This window comes from Phoxinus phoxinus (genome assembly GCF_949152265.1).
Source record: "Phoxinus phoxinus genome assembly, chromosome: 4".
In the NCBI taxonomy this organism is placed as follows: domain Eukaryota; kingdom Metazoa; phylum Chordata; class Actinopteri; order Cypriniformes; family Leuciscidae; genus Phoxinus; species Phoxinus phoxinus.
In genome coordinates this window covers 19,689,754-19,701,503 of record NC_136879.1, presented here as the reverse complement: position 1 = coordinate 19,701,503, position 11,750 = coordinate 19,689,754, and the positions used below count along the sequence as shown (strand labels likewise).

The 11,750-nt window shown below is 37.8% G+C and overlaps 1 protein-coding gene across 1 annotated transcript; it reads right to left on the bottom strand.

Moving 5' to 3' along the window:
- Positions 1 to 361: 361 nt before the first annotated feature.
- trpc2a (transient receptor potential cation channel subfamily C member 2a) lies at positions 362 to 11,613 on the bottom strand. Its single transcript, XM_079610342.1, has 13 exons — positions 11,227 to 11,613; positions 9,541 to 10,233; positions 8,833 to 9,042; positions 7,575 to 7,739; positions 7,280 to 7,454; positions 6,017 to 6,217; positions 5,585 to 5,747; positions 5,399 to 5,491; positions 5,120 to 5,312; positions 4,299 to 4,426; positions 4,113 to 4,182; positions 3,882 to 4,014; positions 362 to 1,151 (listed from the first exon to the last, which is right to left on the bottom strand). Exons 1-13 carry the CDS (start codon positions 11,239 to 11,241, stop codon positions 829 to 831), a joined length of 2,562 nt encoding a protein of 853 aa, XP_079466468.1. The 5' UTR covers positions 11,242 to 11,613; the 3' UTR covers positions 362 to 828.
- Between the last annotated feature and the right edge of the window lie 137 nt (positions 11,614 to 11,750).

The window sequence follows — 11,750 nt, the reverse complement described above, 5'->3', positions numbered from 1 at the left end:
TCTCTCTTTTTTTTTAAATAATATTATTCATCAAGGATGCAGTCAATTGATCAAATAGTAAATGAATGACAAAAGTTACAAAATATTTTAATATCAAATAAATGTTATTTTAGACTTTCTATTCATCAAAGCATTGTTTCCACAAACATATTAGCCGTTTTCAACATTGATAATCAGAAATGTTTCTTGAGCATCATATCATCACATTAGAATGATTTCTGAAGGATCATGTGACACTGAAGTCTAGAGGAATGATACTAGAAAATTCAGCTTTGATCACTGTAATAAATTACATTTTACAACATATTTAACAATGTTACTGTGTTTACTGTATTTATCAAATGAATGTAGCTTTGGTGAGTAGAAGAGACTTCTTTCAAAACCCCTCATTTGTATCTTTTTCGTGGAAAGTGCTTTTTTTTTTCATTGATAATCATAATATAACACATGTTATATATCACTACAGTGAAAGTAATATGTGCTTTGATTTTGTGAAAATAAGTTTTTCATTTTTGGTCATTTAATTTAAGGTTCTAATATTTCACATTCATTGTGAAAATGTCCATAAGAAAACAGAGCACTCAGCAAATGTATTTATCTATGATATATTTGTGGCATCATCTAAACCTCATTAATCTTAAGAAAGATTTATCCATCTAGGCGTTTTAATTCAAATATCAATTACGATACAAATGACATATTAAACCTGACTACAGTATGTCAAATTTAATCAGAAATGTAAAGTGTTTTGAATGTGTATCTAGAAACTTCTTACTGGATATTTAGTCAGGGAACGGCAGTGCACTGCGCCACCCCAGTGTTTGTGTCTCATACATCAGGAGTGCTAGCAGTTTCTTCTCCTGGGACGGGCTCCACCCTCCCCCCTGAGACGATCTCTCCTTTCTTCTCCTCCTCCTCCTCTTCCTCTGTGAGCTGCATACTGATGTGCAGACCTGTATTTTCACACCCCATGGCCTCATCCTTATCAAAGTCACGGAAATTGTTCCTTGCCCCCATGATGTATTTGCCCAGAATGTTGGCCTGGTCTGGCTGGCTTTTGCGCCGCCACTGCAGCTTCTGGTGGAAGTCCTTCATCTCGGTGTGCAGCCGGCCCACAACTTTATTCAGCTCGGTGATTCTGTTCCCCACATCTGAGCATCACAACAACAGGAATTAGTAGCAGAGACAATGGCAAGGTTCAGAATAGCATTCCACTTGCTGCATGAATAATACGCATTTTATATGCATGAAATTCCTGGATGATAAACTACAAAGTGTTTTTCTTCTACTCTTTATTAGACTGGAAGTTTTGAGGTTTTATATTATAATTTTTTTTACACAAAATTGGTTTAAAAATATGAAATAACCATTTATTTCTGAGATGCACTAGCATTTTTAAAAACAAATCTCCTATTCTGCATTTACTTGACCAAAAATACAGTAAAATAGTAATGTTGTAAAATATTTTTACGAATTAAAATAACTTGTTTCTGCCACAGAATAAAATAAAAAAGGGAACCATCGCACAATTCACAAGATTTTTTTTTCCCCCTTTCAATTGCAAAAGAAAAATGTATCATGCCATTCAGACTTTTATTCTCAGAATGTAAGATATAAACTTGAAATTGCGGGGGGAAAAGTCAGAATTCTGAGATAACATTTATTTTAATTTCATAGTGGAAACAAGCTTCCATAATTTCAATATAGGCCTTTTTTTAAATATGTAAATTGCACCTATAATGGAAAAGCAAAAAAAAAAATTCAGGATTCTTTGATTAATAGAATTTTCAAAAGAACAGCATTTATTTAAAAATATACATTTTTGAAATATAAATCATTAAAAATGTATTTACGGTCACTTATTGTGTGTTAACTTATGTGAATAAAAGCCTAGGCCTAAATTCAACCTGTCCATCATATAAAGCGATCGTGTCTCTTCAGAAAATGTTGGACAAAAGCGCTCAATTCATAAGTATTAGTTTTACAATCTCTTTATGAAATCTTTGATGCGGAGTGATAGTTGCGTAGCTGTCAATGGAGGGACAGAAATCTCTCAGATGTCATCATAAAGATCTTAATTTGTGTTTCGAAGATGAACGAAAGTCTTACGGGTTTGGAACGACTTGAGGGTGAGCAATTGATGACATCATTTTCATTTTTGGGTGAACAAACCCTTTAACTCTTGATCATGCAGCTCAAACTCTTGTGCCTACCTTATAGACCCACCATTAAATCATTCATTCAACTATTTTCTTTGAAGGAGCAAAAATTTATATGTTTGACAAAAAACACATTATTTAATATACACTTTTTGTTTATTGATATGTTATATAAAATCGATTTCAATTTTGCAATATGCTGTTCAGGGTGAAACTGCTCACAGTAGAAACAAGTTGCTGCCTTGAATTTTTAGGTTAAACTAAATTGGTTAAGGCATTTCAACTTAAATTACATTAAACAGACCTAAACAAGTGGTTGAATCTTGTATAACTTATATTAAAAAAAAAAAGATTTTAATGTGTTGAAGCAATATACAAACCAGCCTGTTCTCACCCAAATGCGTCTCTATAGCACGCAGTGTGTTTATCGTGCAATTTATACGCGAAAATGAGTTTTTACGTGGATATGATACGCAGTTTTGCGCGTGCATATGATACGCACTTAATTTCGTGATATACACACGCACCCCACATCACTAATCCTACCCAAGCGTATAATACACACGCACCCTACCCAACCCTAAACCCAACCATGTGCTATCCATGCGTATACTATGCACGTAAAAACTCATTTTCGCGTATATATTACACGATAAACACACTGCGTGCTATATAGACGCATTTGGTGAGATCGGGTTGCTGTACAAACATATGTTGTAACTTATTGATCATATACTTTTTTACAGTGCACTCTTGTTTGTGAAATTGCTTAAATATAGTTATAAAAAAAGGCTTTTTTGCTCACATAACTTGAGTTTTGGAGGCATTTTTGTCACAAGCCCCTGTTAGTTTCAGACCCTGGTGTGCGTCAGTCAAGATACAAGAGCAATGAAACGATAGACTATTCCAGTTTCAAGAAAGTAAACAATGTGAAATTAAAACCCACTTACAACACTTGTACAACACTTACACTTTAGAATTAAATTCCTTACTGAAGGTTTACTGATTTAAAATGTAGGCCTATTATTTTCTTGATAAAACAAATGCGTTTATAAACCTGTGAAAACATTGCTGCTACTTGCTGCGCCCCTGGCTAGTATGCACTACACAGTGTTTACTGAATTATGATAGTATGCATTACGACTTCTGTACCAAGTCTGTACTGAAATTTAAAAAATGTGACTACCAGCATTTTAAACGCTCCCGAGTGTCTGTGTAAGCGCTCAACGAAGAGCGTCAAAGATAACGTGTTTTTGAAGCGTTGATGATTGTAGCCAATCACAGACACACATGTTGAGCACGTGAACACAATGGCCAATCAGAGGTGTTTAAGAATCCATTCAACAGTGCTCAAAATGCTAGTACTCTGAAATGCTGGTATCGTCACATTTTTTTTAATTTCAGTACCGACTTGGTACAGAAGTCCTTTTGACAACTCTAATTCCCAAGTGTTGATCCCAGATGATCAGAAGTAGACTAACTGACTGTCTTAAAACAAGTAAGTAAGTATTAAATAATCAGACACTTTTATCTGTATTCTAGTACACTTATTCCATTCTTTAATTACAGAGTCAGTTCCTCTGGAGAAACTTGTCATATCTTTGACCACTAGGCACAGTTAGGTAGTTTAATGCTGTATGTGTCACTCTTGTGGCTTTTCTTTTTTCCTGAAAACCGCATGCTTTTGGATTATTACCCAAAGATGCTGAAAATATGACCTACCTTTACGCTTGCTCTCTTCAAACTCTCTGCGTGCGGCTTCAATATAGCGGTGCACTAGAGCCTTGGTGACCTGCAGGCGGTATGGCACTCTGCCCTCACCTTGACCTCCGCTGTTATTCAGGGTATTGCTAGACTACAAAACAAAACAAAAAAGTATGAAAAACACCACCTCAGCCAAATTTAACCAAGAATTATAGAGGATCTAGTGATAGAAACCCCTCGGATACTCACCACAGATGTGATGGGAGGATATTCTGGGGCTTTCTTCTTACAGCAGCAGCAAATCTTTTGGAAGATCCTTCTACACAAAACAGCGAGGAACATGAGGGTTACATCTGGTCCTGAAGGTGAAGGACCACATAGAAGTTCACATACTCTGGGATACAAGGTTTGACATTGCTTATGAAGTTTCCCTACCTTAAGACATAAAAGAGAGCCTTTGGAGATGGGATGATATTAAAGGGAACTGGCATAGTGAGACCCTCCCTAAAGTAACTGAGGTAGAGTTTAGAGCGAGCAAACTTCCACTCGACATCTGCATCGTCCTGTGAGGAAGAGACGTTTTGAACAAAACATACGTAAATAGTATTAACCCTCATCCTTCCCGTACGTTTTGTAACAAATCCTTCCCTCGCGGGTCAAAATGACCTGGAGCTCTAAAATTATACTTAATTTTTTTTTGTCCAGAAAGCTTATTTTATTTCATTTTGATGATATTTTTTTCAATTTTTTAATGCAATTTTTTGGAGATTTTTTATTCTATTTACCTTTAAATTACTAGATTGCAATAAAAAATCAATAAATAGTATTTTAAGCACATTCCTCACATTCTTTCAACTAACTCTAAAAATATCTTACATTGGGTGTTTTTGCCGACCTATTGTGGGAAATAAAATAATATAACTCTTGCCACTAAGCAAATGAGCTGTTCCTCTGGGTCCTAAAGTCATTGCCCTTCAGTATGCATTCAGATACACATGTAGACATGATAAAATACTTTTTTGGTAAATATTTAGCCTTTTTTAGTTTGAATTTTGAGGTTTTTCAATGTGTACTGAAGCATTCCTTGCATTCCAATCATTCCTATGGTGGTCAATTTGACCCGTGAGGGAAGGATTTGTTACTTTTTTTTAATTCAAACCCATTCTTTTTTTATTTATTTTTTCTGTTTTTTGAATGCTAAAACAGCGTTTCCTACCAAATCATTTAAAATCATTCTTCATACTATGCATGCTCACCTCAATCCTCTGAAATGAGTTTGAGATCATGGCAATAAGCATGTTCAGGAGCACTATTACGATGAGCAGTGTGAATACCCCGTAGAAGATCCTTCCTACAAACTCAGCCAGAGCGTAATCATGCATGTCTACATATTCTTGGTTTGACATTCCAAACATAGTCCAGAAGAGGAAGTTAAATGTCTCGTTAAATCTTTAAAGGAATACAAGAGACAAACACATTTACAATTCATCTCCGACCAAACACATGAAATTACATGCAAACAAATTATGAATCACCTGCCAAGATGTGCAGAAACAACATATGGGACGTATATGTTATTAATTCCGCACAAAAATGCTGTTCCTATAATCATGAGGATGAACATGAACCTGTAGAGGAAGAAAAAACATTTGATGAAAGCCGCTCTCCTCTCGTGAGCGTATTGGACGTGCGATCGCGAAGATCAAACCCCGAGATCTGACCTCATCATGTCATCGATCATTCTTCCCATGGATATCTGCAGGGTTCCCAGGGACTCATGGGCCGGCAGAATGTAGGCGAGACGTGTGAAACTCAACATGCTGGTCACGGCAAAGAGAGTCTCTGCAATCAGCTGAGGATCCTCCTGTTTCCAGTCCTCTCGTACTGTTCACATACATGATCAACATATATACAGCTATAATAATAACAGTAGGCTAGTATTTTAAATAAACTTTTTTTACATTACTATTATTATTTTCATTTTTAAATGTATTTTTAAATACATATTATTATTATTATTTTAAATGTATTTTTAAATATATAATAATAATGTTTTTAAATGCAAATAAATAATAATACTAAAATTATGACAATTACTACTACTACTTAATTTAAATTTTTTTTTTAAATCAGCCCTCTTTGTGAGATGTCACCTGTGTTGGTGAAATAGTCACACAGCTCTTGTGTGCTGGAGTCCTGACAGAGGAAATGTCCCTTTAGCACGATGAGGATGCGCAGTGTGAAGGATGCCAGGTACATGCTCAGCACCATCATATCCAGAATGTTCCATAAATCCAAGAAGTAACTCTTCAAACCCTCGAGCCAAACTTCCTTACACTCAAACCAGAAGAAACCTACCAATATAGAAAATGAAGATAATATTTAGATCATAATCATTATCACTCTCCCTTTCGTATATAAGTTCCAACCATCCATATTAGCATGTGTATAACTAGCTTGGATGTTTATTAGTACTTATAAAGCATGTGTTAATGCCTTATTCAAAGACAATTATTTATTAGACGTTTAAAGGGGTGATATGATGGTTCTAAAAAGAACATTATTTTGTGTATTTGGTTTAATGCAATGTTTACATGGTTTTAGGTTAAAAAAAAAGGTAATTATTTTACACATAGCTACTGTACATTATTGTTGCTCCTCTATGCCCCACCTTTCTGAAAAGCGTAGATTTTTACAAAGCTCATCGCTCTGAAAAGCGCGGTGTGCTCTGATTGGCCAGCGATCCAGTGCATTATGATTGGCCCGAATACCTTAAGAGTGTGACGGAAATGTCACGCCCCTTACCATATTTGGAACATCAGCTCCCAAAGCAATAATGACAGGTGATAATGTCAATTCGAGCCCAAATCTGATCTGGAAAATGCAGATGGCCAAGATGATCGATCAACTTTGCCAGCGTGACTGGACCAGAACGGTAAAGTTTCATTTATTGGGGACATAATTACTGATTATACTGTCTTTTTAACGCGTCGTGCTACGGGTGTGAGAACATGTGAACATAAAACTATGTCTGCATTTGTGATCGTAGAAACAACGGCGGCAACAATAAAACAGCGAGAATCATAGACTGTTAAAAAAATAGGCGAGAATAAAAGTTACGCCTTCTTTATTTGCGTATACATTTGGGTGGTGTTATGAAACCCCGCCCCCACACACTGACGTAGATTTGTGGGGCGAGTTTGAACGAAGCGTTTTAGGAAGGCGTGGCTGAGCCTTAACTTTTACAAAGAATATCTCTTTAGGTTTGACACTTTGAGCTTTGTAACTCTGCAGATCTTATACGTACACTAACAGCTATACACAACACACTAAAGAAAAAGGAAAACAATAAAACGCATCATATGACCCCTTTAAATGATTTTTTCTATGGATTCTTTTGGGGCAACATGACCTACCTGCAACCCATATCATGTGAAGAGAGTTGTGGAGAATGTTCTGCTTCCGCGAGGCGAAATCGCTACGGTAGATCTCCATGAAAATCGACTCCGTCAAGAGAGTGATGAGGAACCACATGTATGATGCAGAGTGTAACAGGAACTTAATCACGGGAACCTTCAGCAATTTACCCAGCTGGTAAAACAAAAATAACTCATTGAAACCTGTATGAATGCTGTTTACATCAGCCGTGGCATTTGGTTTCTTGATTATTAGGATGTCATTGAACTATTATCACCACGGACTCAAATTTACCTTGGACTTTGGGGCGATCCAGTAGACAAGGCACAGAACCGGCATGGTAATGAAAATGCCCAAAGACACCAGCAGTTTCCAAGTAGTTCGACTTCCCCTCCAACCTGACAGGCTCCCGCACCAAATGGAGGAGAGCACTTGCTGGCAGATGGGATGAGTCACAAACTAGACGAGGAAAACAAACAGTCAGGCCTCCCAGCCAACTGTCAATCAATCAGGCATCCCATACGGCATCAACGCAGGGGTCAAACGACTGTGAGCTTTTGAAAGATGAGGTTCACATGCCCTGTGTTTCTCCTCAAATACATTAGTATGTGTGGGCAGTGTGTTACCATAACCAGGGTTATTATTTATATATATTATTATTATTTATTTATTCATGTCTTTCAATCTTCAATGAAAATAACTTCCCCTCCCTCTTGCAGCGACATCTCTTCTCTTATAACGTGTTTACTGACAACCTGTTACTCAATTGAGATCGACCAATAGCAAACTACAAGAATCCAACCATCCAATCAATTGCCCTTGGACAAAATCAAGTCCCACCCTACGTTTTTTCTTGTTCAAAAAGCCGTTTCCCTCTGATATAGGTCACAATAAGGAGGAAAAGACTATCTCAACTTTCATTTTATGCCAACTTTAAAGCTAAAATGCAAAAGAATAAAAACTAGATTATTTTTAAACATATTTAAGTAAAACGTTGTTTTTGATCCCAGAACAAAAGATATGCTGTTGTTATAATTTTAGCTAGTAACAGGACAGTCTGTTATTGTCTGGGTGCTATACTGCTGGCGACTAACAACCAACTCTTGCTTGTATACTCTTGTGTAGCTACTGTATGTAACGGAGGCCAACCAGTAAGAGCTTGGCGAGTAAACCTCACTCCCCTGGCCTAAAGAAGCACGCTAGTGACTGATGATAGAGACTGCAGTCTTTAGCGTCCTTGTTCGCATGCCCACCTCCCATGCCAGAGACACATGAATCCCGCTCGGAGTGGGCCGAGTAGGACCGGTTACGTGTATGTACATTTTTTGTTCTCCCTTGTCATAATTTTTTTGCGAAGCATTATTTTGCTCTGCTTCAGCTATGATAAGGAGACATCCACTCTTGCATTGCGTGTTCATGCATTTTGTGGGCGGAGTAATGAAGGGAGGGATCTCTTACTGCACCTTTAATGTAGGTCTTTAGATTTAAAAAAAAAAAGTTGTATATATTACTTTTTTCAGTTATCTCCTGCAATTAAACCAAGATGATTTACCTGTTTTTGATTGTAGTTGACCGCCTGGCGAAGACGAGCGAGGTTGGGGATGCCTTCCTCAAATGTCTGTTCATCTAGGCCTAGTTCTTCATCCTCGCTGTCCCCCTCGGCACTGTTGAGGATGGTGGAGACCTCGCTCTGGTTCCGGCACATTCCCAGAAGCTCCACAGCAAACTCCTGACACAGCTGTTCCAAAGCCAGGTACTGAGGCTAAACATCAATAAAGAGTTTGGAGAAACAAATGCTAAAAATCAATTAAAGCGTGCAAGAGATTTGAAAATGGAGTTGTCTCTGGCATGATTTCAAAGCACAAACAGACATGCTCGCAAAGGTTTATCTGGCGGTAATGGCAACAGATTTGTTTGCTTAAATTGTTTTTACCTGATGAAATAACACAATTAAATCATTTACATTACTTTATAGTGTATGTTAACAAGTTATGAAGCATAATCTGTGAAAGCACATGCATGTAAAAAAAAAGAATTCAGTTATGGGTAGCAGATTGGTACATGAAAAACAACAGCAACATAGTGTTGGCCCAGATCTGGCCCACATCTGGGCCGTGTGGAATCCACGTGTACCAGATGTGGGCCGGACCTGGGCCGACACTATGTTGCTGTCTGGCACTTTGACTCTGACGATTTGTCTATTGAATTTGTTATTTGTGATGTTTACAGAAAATTAATGACCATTTTTTTCTGAGCTCACCTTAAATTCTGGTTCTTTCTTAGACAGTTTGCGCAGTTCTCGGCTGTGGTGGAAAGCGCTGAGCATGGCGTCTTCCGAAGTGATCGACAAATATGCGCGGCTGGCAATGCCTCTGTACGTATTTATACGGGACAGCGAGAACTTGAGCAAGTCGTATTGGCGTCCGTTACGGCACTCCAAGCACGCGCACGAGATTGAGTGAGGCATGGGAATATCATGGCCTCTCTGGGTCAGCATAGTTACGATCTCATACAGGTCCTTCTGGCAGGCCAGCGTTAGTGGCGTCACTCCCGGTGCGAACTGAGAATCGTCGATGGAGTGGTCGAAGATGGCCATGCTAAAGGAACGAACGTCCATCTTATTGCCTTTTTCCTGATCCAGGCGGTCCAGGAGGTGTTTGACGTATTGTGGCTGGTTGGTGTCGACAGCCACCAGTAGAGCTTCATGGATCTGACGGAAGTCAAACTTGACGCCCAAAAGAAGGGAAGTCATGATGTCTTCACCGCCCAGTCGGATGGAGAGGTTCAACGCTTCCCTCCATAACCGATCCTCAGACTCTTCCAGTTGACGGATGATCCCGTCACCAAGGGAGAGGAGACTGTCCACCCAGGCCATGTTGCCCTCTTGGATAGCAGGGATCAGCTCCGGTGGAAAGTGAAGCTTTTTGTTCACAATCTCCCGCCAATTGTCTGACTGCGCAAAGAGACGGGACACAGGAGATGTTAAAAACACCAAACCAAACATCATTAAAGGGGGAGACCTCAAGAAGCAAACCAAAAAAACATAATATCTGATATTTAGATGCATTACTCTCACGTTAATGATACTGGTGACTTTTTTTGTGTGTATTTTCACCATTATAACTTACAATGCCGTTTAAAAAGTTTGGGGTCCGATTTTGCCCCCCAAATAAATTAATACTTTTATTCAGCAAGAATACATTAAACTGATCTAAAGTGACAGTAAAGACATGTCAAATGTTACAAAAATATATGTTAATCAATTCTGAAAAAAAAAAAAAAAAATCTCAGCTTCCACAATATTAAGCAAAAAGGAAAGTTCTGTCATCATTTACTCATGTTTTACCCTCACGTTCTTCTAAATCTGAGTTTATTTTTTCTGCTGAACACAAAAGAAGACATTTTGAAGAATGTTGGTAACCAAACAGTTTCTTGTCCAGATTGACTACCATAGTATTTTTTGTATATACTATGGAAGTCAATGGGGCCCATTAACTGTTTGCTTAACTATATTCTTCAACGTATCTGCTTTTGTGTTCAACAGAAGGTTTGGAATAACTTGAGGGTGAGTAAATGATGACAGATCTTTTTTTCATTTTTGGGTAAACTATCCCTTTAAAGTTTCTAAGCGGCTTGGAAACCATAAATGGCGTACAGTTCTTCTAATAAACTACTCAGCAGAACTACTTTCAGAATGAATCAGAATTTAAAAAATGAACTGTTATTAAACATTGCTATATTTTACCATATTGACACAATTAAAACCAATGAGCCACTCAAATCAATCACAGTTACAGTGATTTTACGACTTTTAGGCCCTCCACTTTGCAATGTGCCTACAAACACCCTTTATTTGTGATAATTTTTTTTACTTTTGGAGCTTATTGCATTTAATTTAATTGCATTTAATAATTGATTCATTCAAATATACCCATCTGAAACTCACCGTAAGGTTTTCCATATTCTTTATAGGAGCACCTCAAATCAGTCAACTTCTCTTGAGAAAGACGTCAGACCAAAATAGCGAGCAGCTCTCTCATGTCAGCTTGAAAGGTGAATCCAGAAAGGAACAATGTGGTTGTGTAAGACCCGTTTAGTGATTTTGTGCCGCTGTACCAGCCTTGTTTTTGTCTACTGATGTATCATCTTGTTCTGGGAATTAGCCTGTACCACCCACTCATCACCAATAACAGAAATGCTCCCTAAGGAGAACACTCATTAGCACACAGTACTGTTGCATTTCATTTGGTTAATTACAGTTCAAGTTCTGCCTTTACAGTGTGACTTTTGTGGCTTGATACGCTATTGAGCTCTAATGATTCAAGCTATACCTTGACATCTTGGGGGAAAATTGGGAACGTTACTTTAAAAGTGATGTTACAATTAGTGCTGTCAAATTGATTAATCGAGATTAATCGAACCCTAACATAACATATTGTGTTTATATAATGTGTGTGTGTGTGTGTATAT

Coding starts and splice junctions, on each gene's coding strand:
- trpc2a (XM_079610342.1), bottom strand. Junction 7,455..7,574: donor GGATCGCCCCAAAGTCCAAG/GTAAATTTGAGT, acceptor TTGTTTTACCAG/CTGGGTAAATTGCTGAAGGT. Junction 5,748..6,016: donor TGACTATTTCACCAACACAG/GTGACATCTCAC, acceptor GTATGTGAACAG/TACGAGAGGACTGGAAACAG.